General features: G+C 34.1%; 1 protein-coding gene across 1 annotated transcript; it reads left to right on the plus strand.

Annotated features, from left to right (window-relative positions):
• The first annotated feature begins 15,390 nt into the window (after nucleotides 1-15,390).
• LOC107494816 (peroxidase 55) lies at nucleotides 15,391-19,477 on the plus strand. Its single transcript, XM_016115853.3, has 3 exons — nucleotides 15,391-15,690; nucleotides 17,311-17,502; nucleotides 18,599-19,477. Exons 1-3 carry the CDS (start codon nucleotides 15,469-15,471, stop codon nucleotides 19,169-19,171), a joined length of 987 nt encoding a protein of 328 aa, XP_015971339.1. The 5' UTR covers nucleotides 15,391-15,468; the 3' UTR covers nucleotides 19,172-19,477.
• Nucleotides 19,478-19,756: the final 279 nt, after the last annotated feature.

Genomic DNA, 19,756 nt, shown 5'->3' on the forward strand with positions numbered 1-19,756 from the left:
ACCAAGTCCCTGGGATATAGTGCCCGGCTCACTTTTAACCTCATCATAGTCACTCTCACCCTCAATATTTCACCAGCCTTTTATCAGTAATTGTTATAACAATATACTCTCAAAAAAATTTGATAATAGTATAAAAATCAATTCTTAAATCTCATACCCAAGGTAGTCACCAAAACAATCATAACTAATATTCCAATTAATACAAAACCTTCAAAATTGAATCTTAACAATCATACTTATTATAGTTTACTTAGCTCTTAATTTCTTATCAGTTCAAACACTATTGAGTTACTGGTTCACTTTCAAAATTGCCGTTTGACTTCAAAACTCACATTTTCAGCAAGTAGTTCAATATTTTAAGATTCAATCCTTCAAATATCCTATAAACTCAATTCCAATCAATCAGATGGCTAGAAGATAATGGGTAGGAGGTTGAAGCAGATGATGGAAGACGTACGTGTGCGGTACAACCAGCTCACTATTTGGCTCAGCCCGGATCTTAAGAAGACACTATACGTCCATTGGGGGATTGATGAGGGGTTCAAGCGTCATCATCTCACGAACAGAACTAACAGGACATCGACCAAGTCGTTAAAGTATACTAGTGGGTTAGCGGCTTCAGAAAAATAAAGGCCAGGCTGGTATGTAACTTGTTTCAATTTGTTATTAAGTTTGTTTTGTCTTTGAAATATATTGTCATTATTACTTGATTTAACATGTTTCAACCTGCATAGTCTAAGTCGTTGAGTCATGATGTGAAGATGGCGAAAACTTTCAAGTACACTGGTGCACGAAATTGTGATCTCAATGGCGCCAACAACTTGGTACGCACAATTGTAATATCACTCTTTTTCACAACTTCGCACAACTAACCAGCAAGTGCACTGGGTCGTCCAAGTAATAAACCTTACGTGAGTAAGGGTCGATCCCACAGAGATTGTTGGTATGAAGCAAGCTATGGTCATCTTGTAAATCTCAGTCAGGCGGATTCTAATGGTTATAATGGTTTTCGAATATAAAGATAAATAAAGCATAAAATAGAGATAGAGATACTTATGTAAATCATTGGTGGGAATTTCAGATAAGTGTATGGAGATGCTTTGTCCCTTCTGAATCTCTGCTTTCCTACTACCTTCCTCCAATCCTTCATACTCCTTTTCATGGCAAGCTGTATGTAGGGCATCACCGTTGTCAATGGCTACTTCCCATCCTCTCAGTTAAAATGGTCCAAATGCGCTGTCACAGCACGGCTAATCATCTGTCGATTCTCGATCATGTTGGAATAGGATCCATTGATCCTTTTGCGTCTGTCACTATGCCCAACACTCGCGAGTTTGAAGCTCGTCACAGTCATCCCAACCCAGATCCTACTCGAAATACCATAGACAAGGTTTAGACTTTCCGGATCTTAGGAATGGCCGCCAATAATTCTAGGTTATACCACGAAGACTCCGATCTTTTGGAATGGAGGCTAAGAGATACACGCTCGATTTAAGGTAGAACGGAAGTGGTTGTTAGTCACGCATTCATAGGTGAGAATGATGATGAGTGTCACGGATCATCACATTCATCATGATGAAGTGCAGCAAATATCTTAGAAGAATAATAAGCTGAATTGAATAGAAGAATAATAGTAATTGCATTAATACTCGAGGAACAGCAGAGCTCCACACCTTAATCTATGGTGTGTAGAAACTCCACCGTTGAAAATACATAAGTGATAAAGGTCCAGGCATGGCCGAATGGCCAGCCTCCACAAAAGTCTAAGATAGCATAAAACTGATCAAAGATCTGGTCAAAAGACGCTTAGTACAATAGTAAAAAGTTCTATTTATACTAAACTAGCTACTAGGGTTTACAGAAATAAGTCTAAGTGTAGAAATCCACTTTCGGGGCCCACTTTAGTGTGTGCTTGGGCTGAGCTTGAGCTTTACACGTGCAGAGGCTTCTCTTGGGGTTAAACGCCAATTTGTAATGTGTTTTTGGCATTTAACTCCGGTTTGTGACGTGTTTCTAGCGTTTTACTCCAGAATGCAGTATGGAATTGGCATTGAACGCCAGTTTCTGTCGTTTAAACTCAAATAAAGTATAGACTATAATATATTGCTGAAAAGCCCTGGATGTATACTTTCTAACGCAATTCAGAGCATGCCATTTGAAGTTCTGTAGCTCCAGAAAATCTATTTCGAGTGCAGGGAGGTCAGAATCCAACAGCATCTGTAGTCCTTTTTCAGCCTCCTATCAAATTTTTGCTCAGGTCCCTCAATTTCAGCCCGAAAATACCTGAAATCACAGAAAAACACACAAACTCATAGTAAAGTCCAGAAATGTGAATTTTTCATAAAAACTAATAAAAATATCCCTAAAAGTAGCTAGATCCTACTAAAAATTACCTAAAAATAATGCCAAAAAGCGTATAAATTATCCGCTCATCACAACACCAAACTTAAATTGTTGCTTATCCCCAAGCAACTGAAAATCAAATATGATAAAAAGAAGAGAATATACTATAAATCCCAAAATATCAATGAATATTAGTTTCAATTAGATGAGCGGGACTTGTAGCTTTTTGCTTCTGAACAGTTTTGGCATCTCACTTTATCCTTTGAAGTTTAGAATGATTGGCATCCATAGGAACTCAAAATTCAGATAGTGTTATTGATTTTCCTAGTTAAGTATGTTGATTCTTGAACACAGCTACTTTATGAGTCTTGGCTGTGGCCCTAAGCACTTTGTTTTTCAGTATTACCACCAGATACATAAATGCCACAGACACATGACTGGTGAACCTTTTCAGATTATGACTCAGCTTTGCTAAAGTCCCCAGTTAGAGGTGTCCAGAGCTCTTAAGCACACTCTTTTTGCTTTGGATCACGACTTTAACCACTCAGTCTCAAGCTTTTCACTTGGACCTTCATGCCACAAGCACATGGTTAGGGACAGCTTGATTTAGCCGCTTAGGCCTGGATTTTATTTCCTTGGGCCCTCATATCCATTGATGCTCAAAGCCTTGGATCCTTTTTACCCTTGCCTTTTAGTTTTAAGGGCTATTGGCTTTTTCTGCTTGCTTTTTCTTTTTCTTTCATTTTTTTTCGCTATTTTTTTTCGCAAGCTTTTGTTATTCACTGCTTTTTCTTGCTTCAAGAATCAATTTTATGATTTTTTAGATTATCAATAACATTTCTCTTGTTCATCATTCTTTCAAGAGCCAATAATTTTAACATTCATAAACAACAAGATAAAAAAATATGCACTGTTCAAGCATTCATTCAGAAAACAAAAAGTATTGTCACTACATCAATATAATTAAACTAATTTCAAGGATGAATTCGAAACTCATGTACTTCTTGTTCTTTTGTATTACAACATTTTTCATTTAAGAAATGTGAAGGATTTATGAAATTATTCATAGCCTTAAGACATAGTTACTAAATATTAATGATCATGTAATAAAGACACAAACATAGACAAACATGAAGCTCAAAAACCAAAAAACAGAGAGATAAGAACAAGGAAGTTAAGGAATGAGTCCACCTTGGTGATGGTGGCACCTTCTTCTTGAAGGACCAATGGTGTCTTTGAGCTCCTCTATGTCTCTTCCTTGCCTTGGTTGCTCCTCCCTCATAGCTCTTTGATCTTCTCTAATTTCATTGAGAATGATGGAGTGCTCTTGGTGTTCCACCCTTAATTGGTTCATGTCATGACTCAATCCTTCTAGAGAAGTGTTGAGTTATTCCCAATAGTTGTTTGGAGGAAAATGCATCCCTTGAGGCATCTCAGGGATTTCTTGATGATGAGCTTCCTCATGCGTCTCTTGAAATCCATGAATGGGCTCTCTTGTTTGCTCCATCCTTTTCTTAGTGATGGGCTTGTCCTCTTCAATGAGGATGTCTCCTTCTATGACAACTCTAGCTAAGTTGCATAGATGGCAAATGAGATGAGAAAAAGCTAGCCTTGCCAAGGTAAAAGGCTTTTCGGCTACTTTGTAGAGTTCTAGAGGGATGACTTCATGAACTTCTACCTCCTCTCCAATCATGATGCTATGGATCATGATGGCCCGATCCACAGTTACTTCGGATCGGTTGCTAGTAGGAATGATGGAGCGTTGGATGAACTCCAACCATCCTCTAGCCACAGGCTTAAGGTCCAGTCTTCTTAATTGAACCGGCTTGCGTTTTGAGTCTCTTTTCCATTAAGCTCCTTCCACACATATGTCCATGAGGACTTGGTCCAACCTTTGATCAAAGTTGACCCTTCTAGTGTAGGGGCATGCGTCTTCTTGCATTATAGGCAAGTTGAACGCCAACCTTACGTTCTCCGGACTGAAATCTAAGCATTTCTCCCGAACCATTGTAAGCCAATTCTTTGGGTTTGGGTTCATGCTCTAATCATGGTTCCTAGTGATCCATGCATTTGCATAGAACTCTTGAACTATTAAAATTCTGACTTGTTGAATGGGGTTGGTGAGAACTTCCCAACCTCTTCTTCGGATCTCATGTTGGATCTCTGGATACTCATTTTTCTTGAGCATGAAAGGGACCTCAGGGATCACCTTTTTCTTGGCCACAACTTCATAGAAGTGGTCTTGATGGGCTTTTGAGATGAATCTCTCCATCTCCCATGACTCAGAGGTGGAAGCAATTGCCTTCCCTTTCCTCTTTCTTGAGGTTTCTCTGGCCTTAGGTGCCATCAATGGTTATGGAAAAACAAAAAAGCTATGGTTTTACCATACCAAACTTAGAATGTTACTCGCCCTCGAGCAAAAGAAGAAAGAATAGAAGAAGAAGAAGAAGAAGAAGATATGGAGGAGAGGGAGAGATGTGTGGGTTTCGGCCAAGGGGGAGAAGAGAGGGTAGTGTTGTGTGAAAATGAAGAAGGATGGAGGGGTTTATATAGTGGAAGGAGAGGGGTTGGGTTCGGTCATTTAGGGTGGGGTTTGGGTGGGAAAGAGATTTGAATTTGAAGGTAGGTGGGGTTTATGGGGAAGATGGATGGATGTGATTGGTGATGGAGTAATGGGAAAGAGAGATTGAGGTAATTGGTGAAGGATATAGTGTTATTGGATTGTGTGAAGAAGAGAGAAGTGGGGTAGGTGGGGATCCTGTGGGGTCCACAGATCTTGAGGTGTCAAGGATTTCTCATCCATGCACCTTTTAGGCGTGTAAAATGCCCTCTGTATGCAATCCTGGCGTTTAACGCGAGACTGCAGCTTGTTTCTGGCGTTAAACACCCAAATGTAGCCTGTTTTTGGCGTTTAATGCCAGCCTGATGCTTGTTGCTGGCATTAAACGCCAGCTTGGTGCTTGTTTCTGGCGTTAAACGCCAGACAGATGCTTGTTTCTGGCGTTTAAACGCCAGACAGCTTTTCCTCCAGGATGTGCTTTTTCTTCTGCTGTTTTTGATTCTGTTTTTAATTTTTGCAATTGTTTTGTGACTCCACGTAATCATAAACCTAATAAAACATAAAAGAACAATAGAAATATAGATAAATAAAAATTGGGTTGCCTCCCAATAAGCGCTTCTTTAATGTCAATAGCTTGACAGTGAGCTCTCATGGAGCTTCATAAATGTTCAGAGCATTGTTGGGACCTCCCAACACCAAACTTAGAATTTGAATGTGGGGGTTCAACACCAAACTTAGAGTTTGGTTGTGGCCTCCCAATACCAAACTTAGAGTTTAATTGTGGGGGCTTTCTTTGACTCTGTATTGAGAGAAGCTTTTCATGCTTCCTCTCCATGGTTGCAGAGGAAGATCCTTGAGCTTTAAACACAAGGTAGTCCCCATTCAATTGAAGGACTAGCTCTTCTCTGTCAATATCAATCACAACTCTTGCTGTGGCTAGGAAGGGTCTTTCAAGGATGATGCATTCATCCTCATCCTTCCCAGTGTCTAGGACTATGAAATCAGTAGGGATGTAAAGGCCTTTAACCTTCACTAACACGTCCTCTACCAATCCATAAGCTTGTTTTATTGACTTGTCTGCCATCTCTAATGAGATTCTTGCAGCTTGTACCTCAAAGATCCCCAGTTTCTCTATTACAGAGAGTAGCATAAGATTTATACCTGACCCCATGTCACACAGAGCCTTCTCAAAGGTCATAGTGCCTATGGTACAGGGTATTAAGAATTTACCAGGATCTTTATTTCTTTTGAGGTAAAGTTTGCTGAACCCATGTATTTAGTTCACTAATGAGCAAGGGAAGTTCACCTTCCCAAGTCTCATTACCAAACAACTTGGCATTCAGCTTCATGATGGCTCCTAAATATTGAGCAACTTGCTCTTCAGTTACATCTTCATCCTCTTCAGAGAAAGAATAGTTCTCAGAGCTCATGAATGGCAGAAGGAAGTTTAATGGAATCTCTATGGTCTCTATATGAGCCTCAGATTCCTTTAGGTCCTCAATAGGGAACTCCCTTTTGTCTGGAGGACGTCCCATGAGGTCTTTCTCATGGGGATTCACATCCTCCCCTTCCTCCTTGGATTCGGCCATTTTGATAATATCAATGGCCTTGCACTCTCTTTTTGGATTCTCTTCTGTATTGCTTGGGAGAGTACTAGGAGGAGTTTCAGTGATTTTCTTACTCAACTGGCCCACTTGTGCCTCCAAATTTCTAATGGAGGACCTTGTTTCATTCATGAAACTTAAAGTGACCTTAGATAGATCAGAGACTATGTTTGCTAAGCTAGAGGGGCTCTACTCAAAATTCTCTGTCTGTTGCTGAGAAGATGATGGAAAAGGCTTGCTATTGCTAAGCCTGTTTCTTCCACCATTATTAAAGCCTTGTTGGGGCTTTTGTTGATCCTTCCATGAGAAATTATGATGATTTCTCCATGAGGGATTATAGGTGTTTCCATAGGGTTCACCCATGTAATTCACCTCTGCCATTGCAGTGTTCTTAGGATCATAAGCTTCTTCTTCAGAAGATGCCTCTTTAGTACTGTTGGATGCATTTTGCCATCTATTCAGACTCTGAGAAATTATGTTGACTTGCTGAGTCAATATTTTGTTCTGAGCCAATATGGCATTCAGAGTATCAATTTCAAGAACTCCCTTCCTCTGAGGCATCCCATTACTCACAGGATTCCTCTTAGAGGTGTACATGAATTGGTTATTTGCAACCATGTCAATGAGTTCTTGAGCTTCTGCAGGCATTTTCTTTAGGTGAATGGATCTACCTGCAAAATGGTCCAGTGACATCTTAAAGAACTCAGATAGACCATCATAGAATATATCCAAAATGGTCCACTCTGAAAGCATGTTAGAAGGATACTTTTTGGTCAACTGCTTGTATCTTTCCCAAGCTTCATAGAGGGATTCACCATATTTTTTCTTGAAGGTCTGAACATCCACTCTAAGCTTGCTCAGCTTTTGAGGAGGAAAGAATTTGGCCAAGAAGGCCGTGACCAGCTTATCGCAAGAGTCTAGGCTATCTTTAGGTTGTGAGTCCAACCATGTTCTAGCCATGTCTCTTACAGCAAAAGGGAAAAGCATGAGCCTGTAGACTTCAGGATTTACTCCATTAGTCTTAACAGTATCACAGATCTGCAAGAACTCAGTTAAAAACTGATAGGGATCTTCTGATAGAAGTCCATGAAACTTGCAGTTCTGTTGCATTAGAACAACTAGTTGAGGTTTCAGCTCAAAATTATTTGCTCCAATGGCAGGGATTGAGATGTTTCTTCCATAAAAACTGGAAGTAGGTGTAGTATAATCACCAAGCATCTTCCTTGCATTATTATTGGGTTCGGTCATGTCTCCTTCTTTTTCGAGATTCTCTGTAAGATTTTCTCTGAATTGCTGTGCTTTAGCTTCTCTTAGCTTCTTCTTCAAAGTCCTTTCAAGTTCAGGATCTGTTTCAACAAGGATATTCTTGTCCTTGCTCCTGCTCATATGAAAGAGAAGAAAACAGAAAAGGAAGAGGAATCCTCTATGTCACAGTATAGAGATTCCTTTATGTGAGTATAAGAAGAAAAGAATAGGAGAAGGAGGAGAGAAAAATTCGAACACAGAGGAGAAGAGAGGGATCGAATTTTTAGATGAAGAGAATAGTTAGTAAATGAATAAATAAATAGAAGGAGGTGAGAAGGAGAGAATTTCAAAAATTATTTTTGAAAAATGGTTAGTGATTTTCGAAAATTAAGAGAAGAAATAAAATTGAAATTAAAATTTAAAACAATTAGTTAATTAAAAAGAATTTTGAAAAAGAGTGGGGAATTTTCGAAAATTAGAGAGAAAAAGTGGTTAGGTGGTTTTGAAAAAGATAAGAAATAGTAAAACAAACAAAAAGTCAATTAGTTAGTTGAAAAATATTTGAAAATCAATTTTGAAAAGATAAGAATTTAGAAAAGATTTTTGAAATTGATTTTGAAAAAGATATGATTTGAAAAAAATATTTTGAAAAATATTTGAAAAGGAAATTAAAAAGATTTGATTTTTAAAATTAAAATTGATTACTTGACTAACAAGAAACTAAAAGATATGATCCTAAAATTTAAAGATTGAACATTTCTTAACAAGAAAGTAACAAACTTCAAATTTTTGAATCAATCACATTAATTGTTAGTAAAGTTTTCGAAAATCATGAAATAAAGATAAGAAAAAGATATTGAAAATCAATTTTAAAAATTTTTCAAAAATAAAAAAGAAAAATGAAAAAGATTTGATTTTTGAAAAAGATTTTGAAAAGATAGGATTTTTAAAATTGAAATCTTGACTTGACTAACAAGAAACAACTAATTTTAAAAATTTTTTACTAAGTCAACCCAAAGATTTCGAAAATTATGAGAGAAATAAGAAAAATATATTTTTTTATTTTTGAATTTTTTATGAGGAGAGAGAAAAACACAAATATGACCCAAAACATGAAAATTTTGGATCAAAACCAATGATGCATGCAAGAACACTATGAATGTCAAGATGAACACCAAGAACACTTTGAAGATCAAGATGAACATCAAGACTTATTTTTGAAAAATTTTCAAGAGAGGAAAACATGCAAGACACCAAACTTAGAAATTTTCAATGTTTAGACACTATGGAAAAAAATGCATATGAAAAATAACAAAAAACACAAAACAAGAAAATATGAAGATCAAACAAGAAGACTTATCAAGAACAACTTGAAGATCATGAAGAACACCATGCATGAGTTTTCGAAAAATGCACAAATTTTTAAAAACATACAATTGACACCAAACATAAAAATTGACACTAGACTCAAACAAGAAACACAAAAATATTTTTGGTTTTTTATGATTTTAAAATTTTTTTTGGATTTTTCAAAAATTATATTTTGGAAAAAACGCAAATAAAGAAAAAATTTTGAAAACTTTTTGAAAAAAAATTACCTAATCTGAGCAACAAGATGAACCGTCAGTTGTCCAAACTCAAACAATCCCCGGCAATGGCGCCATAAACTTGGTGCACGAAATTGTGATCTCAATGGCGCCAACAACTTGGTACACACAATTGTAATATCACTCTTTTTCACAACTTCGCACAACTAACCAGCAAGTGCACTGGGTCGTTCAAGCAATAAACCTTACGTGAGTAAGGGTCGATCCCACGGAGATTGTTGGTATGAAGCAAGCTATGGTCATCTTGTAAATCTCAGTCAGGCGGATTCTAATGGTTATAATGGTTTTTGAATATAAAGATAAATAAAGCATAAAATAGAGATAGAGAAACTTATGTAAATCATTGGTGGGAATTTCAGATAAGTGTATGGATATGCTTTGTCCCTTCTGAATCTCTGCTTTCCTACTGACTTCCTCCAATCCTTCATACTCATTTCTTTGGCAAGCTGTATGTAGGGCGTCATTGTTGTCAATGGCTACTTTCCATCCTCTCAGTGAAAATGGTCCAAATGCGCTGTCACTACGCCCAACACTCGATCATGTTGGAATAGGATCCATTGATCCTTTTGTGTCTGTCACTACGCCCAACACTCGCGAGTTTGAAGCTCGTCACAGTCATTCCAGCCCAGATCCTACTTGGAATACCATAGACAATGTTTAGATTTTTCGGATCTTAGGAATGGCCGCCAATAATTCTAGCTTATACCACGAAGACTCCGATCTTTCGGAATGGAGGCTAAGAGATACACGCTCGATCTAAGGTAGAACGGAAGTGGTTGTCAGTCACGCGTTCATAGGTGAGAATGATGATGAGTGTCACGGATCATCGCATTCATCATGTTGAAGTGCAGCGAATATCTTAGAAGAAGAATAAGCTGAATTGAATAGAAGAATAATAGTAATTGCATTAATACTCGAGGAACAGCAGAGCTCCACACCTTAATATATGGTGTGTAGAAATTCCACCATTGAAAATACATAAGTGATAAAGGTCCAGGCATGGCCGAATGGCAAGCCTCCACAAAAGTCTAAGATAGCATAAAACTGATCAAAGATCTGGTCAAAGACCTGGTCAAAAGATGCCTAGTACAATAGTAAAAAGTTCTATTTATACTAAACTAGCTACTAGGGTTTACAGAAATAAGTCTAAGTGCAGAAATCCACTTTCGGGGCCCACTTTGGTGTGTGCTTGGGCTGAGCTTGAGCTTTACACGTGTAAAGGCTACTCTTGGGGTTAAACGCCAAGTTGTAACGTATTTTTGGCGTTTAACTCTGGTTTGTGACGTGTTTCTGGCGTTTTACTCCAGAATGCAGCATGGAACTGGTGTTGAACGCCAGTTTGCATCGTCTAAACTCGAATAAAGTATGAACTATTATATATTGCTGGAAAGCTCTGGATGTCTACTTTCTAATGCAATTAAGAACGCGCCATTTGGAGTTATGTAGCTCCAAAAAATTCATTTTGAGTGCAGGGAGGTCAGAATCCAACAGCATCTGTAGTCCTTTTTCAACCTCCTATCAGATTTTTGCTCAGGTCCCTCAATTTCAGCCAGAAAATACCTGAAATCACAGAAAAATACACAAACTCATAGTAAAGTCCAGAAATGTGAATTTTTCATAAAAACTAATAAAAACATCCCTAAAAGTAGCTAGATCCTATTAAAAACTACCTAAAAACAATGCCAAAAAGCGTATAAATTATCCGCTCATCATACACTTACACCTTGAAGGAAAGATTTGCTGATCAGCGGTCTGCAGATCATTATGTGAGTAAATATCATGTGGTATAAAGTGTTCACTTAACTGTAGTCTTAATCATAAATGTCTTACACAGGAGTCTTACACGCAGAGATTGGGGGCTGCAATCCAGCAATCTAAGGAGAATAGAGACGACGTTAACAAATCTAAGATATTAGATGTTGATTTTAACACGGTTTGGCGTGAGACTGAATCTGAGCCACACAAGAACTGCGCCTATGGGCTGAGATCGTTCTTTGGTGAAAATATCTACACCTTCACACTGGGATCTTCATCCGCCTCTGCCACCAGCCAGCCCATCAATCTCGAGGACAGTGTCGATTTGAGGGAGCAGGTGCTAGAGCTCACCTGGAACCTTCACCAACACGCTTAGTAGCTGCAGCAATCTGATAAGAGGTATCAGGAGATCCTCACACGCATCTCAGATACATATTCCCTCAGGCTAAAGTGGAGGTGGGAGTTGAAGCGGCTTCAGCAAATAGCACAACATATGGCGGTGTACTAAAATCAGATACAGGCCAGTGGCAGCGGCACTGCTGGTGGTAATGTCACTGCTAAAGGGACACCGACATGATCGCTTAGTCTGCCGCCTCAGTAAGACCAAGGGGATGACGACAACAATGACGACTATTAGGATCTTTAGTGATTAAAATTTTGTTCTAGACTGTTTCATTATATATTATATTTTAATTTTTTACTTTTAATTTTTTTACACTTGATATTTAATTTATTATATTTGATTTATATTATTTAAAATTTGAATACTAATTGTGTAAAAAGCAAATTTAAATAAAAAAAAACCAATTTGACTACTTATTGTGTTAAAAAAATTGGATTTACCGTCGGATTTTATCTTTGGTGGCAAAATCCAACGATAATTAAGTGGGAAAGAAAATAGTGGAGCGCCATAATTACTGGCGGAACTTTTTTATCGGTAATTACTGGCGAATTAAAAAATATTCCATCGCAAAATTTGACAGTAACTACGAACAGATTGAAAAATTTGACGGTTCGTAATTAATTACCAACAAAAATTATACTGTCTAATTAATTGTAACTGAAAATCTACTAGTAAATATATTATCGACAAATTATTTTTTGTTATTCTACTAATAAATTTAACAGTTTTCAGTATTTTTTTAGTAGTAATTATAGAGATGGTTAAGATCATGCATGCATGTCACTCAATTTCAACATTACCTAGCGGTAGATTTGAAAAGATCAAAAGTCATAAAGAAGTTGATGTCGTTTGAGGATAATTTAATCCTTTTATTGTATCTGTTTTATGTTGTTTTCATTTTAACGAATTAATTGGTAATTTTAATTAGTTAAAATAAGAAAGCATATTATCTGTCTATTAATCATGTTTAAAATAAAAAGAAAAAAATTACCTATATTTTTCCTTATCTTAAATTAATATATTTTTTTATATGTAATTCCAATTTTTCTAATTATAAACATATCTATACCAAAAAAAAAATTAATATTGTTGCACCTGTCACTATTAAATTTTTTGTGTCTATTTTGTTATATTTACAGGCAATAGAACTGTTAAAATTTAAGAAGAGGATTAAATCAAGTTGAATTTAGAAATAAAATTTTTTTATTTTTTTTTGTGAAAGTTGATTATGCAAGAGATTTTTTTTTGTTGTCTCTAAAATCAGAAAGAAAGAAACGGAGAAGGAAAGAAGAGAATGAGGCCTATGTATCTTGGTTCGATTTTCTAGTACCATAAAATTTATATCAAATTTCCACTAAAATTATGGTAGATTTACTCTATAATCAACTATAGTACATACACTCATACCAATACTAATAAATTACAATCCTAATTCATCTAGTATCAAATTCTAAATTTATAGTCAAACTTAACTACTATCAAGTGTTGTTCCAACTTGGCAAAGAAGAACCCACTAATTCAATTAACCACCGAATATTATTCCAACTTGACAAAAAAAACTAAATTTTAATTCAACACAACTAAATTATACAGAAATTATATTGACTTTTTTATGCATTTTTTATACTTTTTCTTTCATAACTTTTTCATATTTTTTTACTCACAATAACAAGTATTTTTTTCAATTATAGAAAAATAACATTAAATAACTATAACAATAAAATTTCGAATGAAGCTCAAGCTCCACTACTTCTGTTATGTTTTGCTCTTCCATTTTTTGAATATTATTCTACTAATGTTCTTTGTCTAGTATTGTTGTCCTTATCTTCTTATTGTTTTCCCAGTGTCCTATTTTTTTTTCTTTTGTTCTAATCATCTGGTGTGACTTTATTTGCCACTACGTCACATGCCTCAGCCACAATCATAAATGTTTAAAAACCCTCTTTCTTGGCTTTTATTTTCAGAATGTAGCTCATTGAAGGCATTGGGCTGAGACCTCCTATTTGTGCATTTGAAATGTGCTGAAGTAACATGAATTTGGGCTCAGAAGTGAACAAAAGATCTGCATCACTAACACCCATATTAAACAAACTTTTTATTGACAAAAAAAACCCAACTTTTAACTTTTAACCTAATAATCATGTTTATAAACTCCAAAATCAATCTTATCTCTAACAGAAATTCTTTTTTTAGCTGGATCTAGTTTGCTCATCAGTGATGTATTCTTTGGTTAATTACCTCCATTTACTCTTTGCCCTTGTCCTTATTAATATTAAAAAAAGATTGGTTAAGGTGTCAAAATCATCTATTCACTATAGTATGAATTTACTACACATGCAACATGCATTGCATATATTAGCTAGGGACCGCGCCCTTCACAAATTAAATTTGAAATCCTTAGTGTTCCATAATTGTGAAACAAGTAAAGGCTACCTATTCTACACGAAATAATAAAATCAATTATTGAAGATCTAATCCATGTATGTGCTTGACTTTTTAACAATAAGCTTTGAACGATTATCTTCTAGAGAATGGGGTACATAACCCACTAGAATTTTTAAAAAAAAAAAGAATGAGCCATTTGCTTAAAAATCCAGAAGTACTTAAGAATGGTACACAAATTATATCCCAACATATAATGTTCTTTGGTGCTATTCTTGATTCCTTGCAAAAATTGTATATCATGCAAAAGTTTGTTATTTATATAAATGTTTTTCTAAAATAAATTATGATAACCGCCATTGGGTTAGGCGTGTGAGATATAGCAGAAAAGTTGTAAATTATCAAAAATGCTGTATAAATTCTAGAAATTAGGCATCACACACTAGAAATTAGCCAAGTGATGGGATTTTTTTCAAATAAATAAATTAAATTATATATTTATACTTATATGTATTTTGAAAATGTTATGTAAACATAACAAATAATCATTAAATTAATTTTTTTGTATATATATATTATTTAATTTTAATATATATTTTATACATGTTGACTGATTTTTTATGTATACATATAAATATGAATTATTTATTGTATTCTATTACAAATTTCGTTGTCACTACAAATAAAATAAGTAATAATACAATTTTGTTATTTATGTTATTTGCAAACGAGATATGTGAAAAATATAATTTATTATGATTTAAATCGTATTAACTTGATTTTTATTTTTTATTGTAATTCGATTTTATTCAAATGATAGTGATTTACATTATATCGAATGACTTTATTTTTTAATATAATATAATTTAAATTTTTATGATTTTGATTGAATCGATTTATATTCTGTCTAAATTATAAAATTTTTTTATCATTTTTAATTATTAGTTTTTTCTAAATATGAAATATATCGAATCCAAATTTTTTTTTAAATTTAAAAAATGTAAAGTAAAAGTTTTAAATAGTTAACTCTTTCAAAACCGAATAAATAAGTTCAATTTAAATCATAATTGTTTGAATCTAATTGGATTAAAATATAAATTCAAATCGATAAAGAGTATATATGTTTTCACAATTATTATAGTATTTTAGAAAAAAAATAATGACTATCAAATTTTTGAAGAATTATTTTGATAATTAAAATATTGTCAAAATCAAATCAAGGATGACTCACCTTTCCTTTCCCACTTGTTGCATGACCAAGTACTTACAACTTGATTTTATAGAGGAGAAATGTGAAAGAAAACTTACAAAACAAGAAAGTATTTTCACAAGTTAAACTTAAATGAGCTAGCTAGACTTGGACCAAGACAGCTTCCTGCTAATTAATATTATATATATTGGACATGCATAATGTTAACGTTAAGGGTAACCGAGTAATTAACCAACCTAATTGAATCAGAACTATATATATGTATAGTAGTGATACCAATTCCGCTAGCTACTTCATTCATTTCTGAAGCAGAAGAATATAATATATATCATCATCAGTGTGAATTATTAATTAAGGAGATGGAGTTGTTAGCAAAGATATCATTATTAATAGGTGTGGTTATGGTTGCTTCGATGATTATGAGTAAGGGTTGTGAAGGGCAATTAGTGGAGAATTTCTACAGTTCAAGTTGTCCAAACGTGGAATCCATAGTTAGAGAGGCAGTGACCAATAAATTTACTCAGACTCTCACAACTGGACAAGCAACCCTCCGTCTATTTCTCCATGACTGCTTTGTTCAGGTTTCCACTACATACTACTAACTCATCATCATCATTGCTATATACAGTATTTCAAAAATATTTGATAACAAAAAAATATTAATAAAAAATAGTGAAAATTTATTATTTTTAAATTTATTTAATACATCTTGCGATAAATAAATACTAAATAAAATAAATTTAAGTTATTTCGATTGATTGTTTTTTTATCACCATAACATTACCAAAATTGTTTATCTTGAGATTTTTGTCTCTCAAGTTAGAAACACTATTGATCTCTTTCAAGTAATTAAGAACAAAGAAAGCATATATAATTTTACATTGGTTAGTTTTCGATTCCTCGTGTGTTTTTCTTCCTCTGAATATACTAGAGCATTGTCATGTATGTGTATATGTACTATTTATTTTTCATGTTACATTTTCACATAATCATTTTTTTACCAAGTTACCACGATTCTTTATATATGTTTGCATCACAATTTTTGAAATAATTTTTCAATGTTAAATTTCTACAGGAACTTTACCTTTTTTTTGTTAAGCAAGCATCATTTTCAGTAGTGTCATATATTATGTCTAGATTCAACCGTTTGAATTAATAAAAATAGATTATGTACTTGACAAAGTCATGTTTAATAAAGGAAATGACTCAGTCTCTGTATATATACAATCATTATGTATATAATTGTTTATCCTAGCTAAAAGATTAATCTGACAGATAAAAAATTTTATGTCTCTAAACTTTACATTTTAGGGAGTTAAAACTCTAATACTACCTTATAACACCACTTAATTATTTTAGAAGTTTAAGTTGATAAAAAAAATATATAAATAATTTTATCTATAAGATATACATTGATGTTTGATTAGTTAAGCATCATGAATTAATTAACTTTAATTTTGGATGGTTGTTGAAGATTTATTCTTCCATTTCCACTGTGATCTTGTCTCATTCAGCAGAAAATTTCAAAGGCACGTTTGAAATGGTATTGTTGAGGGTGACTTTGGACACAGCTTTTGAAACAGGACTATGCTATCTATATACTAAAATTAACTACTAAAATTAATTATTAGTATAAAAATATATGTTAGAATATAAATATATATTAAAAATAAATTAAATCACATATGTATTTATACATAAATATATTAGTAGCTGATTTTAGTGACTGATTTTAATGTACAAATAGCATTTTTATAATAAAAAATTACACGTTATCATATTCACTAAAAAAATGAAAAATTTATTTCCCAACACTACAAGAAAAACACACATTCAGGTACACTTTAAAAGTGTAGCCAAAAGTGAAAAAAAATGATGCCTTAGGCTACGGCTACGCTTTTTGGGCTACGGCTACGCTTTTTGGGGTGATTCCTATTCGGCCGTTGCCTATTCTCAAAGGCTACACTTTTCTGCACCAAGGGCTACGCTTTTGGCGTTTGAGAATAGGCTATGATTTTCAAGTGATGCTGTTCAGGACCAAAGGCTACGCTTTTCAACTTTCATTCTTCCAGAATAGGCTACGCTTTTCAACGCTACTGCATCACTTGTAAAGCGCTAATTAGTACACGGCATATAATGTTTGCAACAATAAAGTGGTGGTGGAGTATGAATGTTTGTGTATGAATTATGAAAATTGATAGGGTTGCGATGCTTCTGTGATGATATCGTCGGCAAATGGGGACGCAGAGAAGGATCACTCAGAAAATCTTTCACTTCCAGGAGATGGATTCGACACTGTCATCAAAGCAAAACAAGCTGTTGAAGCTTCATGCCCTGCTGTCGTCTCATGCGCTGACATTTTGGCCCTTGCTACCAGAGATGTTATTTCCTTCGTAAGCTAACAAATTATAATTAGATACTACTATTATATTTATTCATTTATATAAAAATGATAATTTAGTCAAATTATCTTCTAAAGATTTTTAGTTACCATCAATAATGTTCTGGATTACTTTTTTTTACCATAGGCTTTAAATAAATACTTATTCAAGCTATTATAGTCAACATTTTTTCTTAAAAATTGCGTGTGCATCTTTAAAGATACAATTGTAAAAGGTCATCTTCTAATTGATAGTTGGGAAAGACTAATCTAATTCATTGGTGTATTTCTTTTTCATAAACCAATTTGTCTGATTTTTCAATACAAAATTGACAGATACATGCAATCTATGTATACTATTTTGATTATTAACGCAAATTTAACTTATAAGATTGATTTTTTCAGCAAAAGTTGAATTTTTTTAGTCAAAATGATAATCATAGCAGAAGAGTAATAAAATTAAAAAAAAAAAAAAGCAGCTTGAATGCTTGATGCACTTAGCTTGTATACGTTTTTGGTAAAAGAAATTTGTGTGGCCAACAGGCTTTAGTAATTTTAGCGAGCATTTGACTAATATAAATATTACATTATTTTTAATAAATAAGGTATAAATTAATTTATGTGTGTAAATTTTGATAAAAAATAATATTACATGATCAATATATATTATTATTTTGAACAACATGAACAACCACCAATCAAATGAAAATACACTACATCCTAATTTAATGCTACTAATTAAATTTACTCTTTTAATCCTATTAATTCACATTGTTTACACATTATTCAAAAATTTTGTTTGTTACCTATACTTTTCCTAATATAATTTATACTTACGTTTTGTATCTATGTTTTGCAGGATTTGTATAAATAAATTAATAAAATTTATTTATTAAAGACAATGTAGTATTTGTGCTAAGTTGTTGGCTAAAAATACTAGAAACGACTAGTTCTCAAAAGTTTTCCTTTAATAAATATAGATTTAAATGATGTATGTTTTATGTGTAAATTTTTATTATTGCTGATTAAACTCTTGCCAAAATAATAAGATTTACCAGCAACGTAACATTGTTTTTTTGTAATTGTGTGGTTATGTGCAATTATTTCAGCTAGGGGGACCATCATTCAACGTAGAACTTGGACGCAAAGATGGGCTTATTTCGAAATCATCAAACGTTGAAGGAAAACTTCCAAAATCAAGTTTCAATTTAAAGCAGCTAAACACAATGTTCTCAAATCACAACTTGACCCAAACGGACATGATAGCACTCTCAGGAGCACACACCATAGGCTTCTCACATTGCAACGAGTTCTCTAACCGTTTATATTCATTCTCTGCGTCCTCACCGCTGGACCCTACTCTCGACTCCAACTACGCCCAGCAGTTAAAGACACAGTGCCCTCAAAACCCTGATCCACAGGTTGTGGTTGCTCTTGATCCCGATTCCTCCTCCAGTTTCGACAACAACTATTACCGGAACTTGGTGGCCGGAAAAGGGTTGTTGAGATCGGATCAGGTTTTGTACACGGACCCTGCGTCGCGGTCCACGGTGGCTGAGTATGCCAATAATGCTGATGCTTTTAATCAAGCGTTTGTTGCGGCCATGAGGAAGCTTGGAAGGGTGGGGGTGAAGATTGGTAAGGAAGGAGAGGTTAGAAGAGACTGCACTAAATTCAATTAGTGATTTGTCACCAGTTAGTGAAAAAAGAAATTTGTAATTGGGAATTCCCTTATGAAAGATTGATTTTTCGATCGTCATGTGTTTTGGGGAAATATTTACTTTGCAAACTTTTGAGTTTTTAGCAATTTAGTTATTTTTTAAGAAAAAAGTTATTATGTGGAAGGGGGTTAGTTTGAGCAAACTAGTATAACGATGATTAGAAAAACAATAAATTTTTTCTCTTTATAATGCTAAAAATTTGGTCATTGTTTCATTTTGTTTCCCATCCTTTTGTTTTAGATCACATGTATGCATCATTTTTATGTACATTTATTTATAAAATTGTTCTGAACGAGGCCAAAAAATTACTGCAAAAATATAAAATAGTGTCGTCTTAAAAAAGTAGAAGAGATCAAAGGTCTATTACACCTCATATCTCTCAAATTAATACTAAGGGTTACACATGAAAGCGAATCTGAACTAGTAAGCACTATTCAATAGAGCTGTTAAAATGGATCAAATTTATTGAATCATCCATTTAAATAGGTGTATCTTGTCTCTAATATTAAGTCTATTTAAATTTCAGACTAAAAGAGTTGAGCTCGA

Source organism: Arachis duranensis, chromosome 6 (assembly GCF_000817695.3).
Source record: "Arachis duranensis cultivar V14167 chromosome 6, aradu.V14167.gnm2.J7QH, whole genome shotgun sequence".
NCBI classification, from domain to species: Eukaryota; Viridiplantae; Streptophyta; class Magnoliopsida; order Fabales; family Fabaceae; genus Arachis; species Arachis duranensis.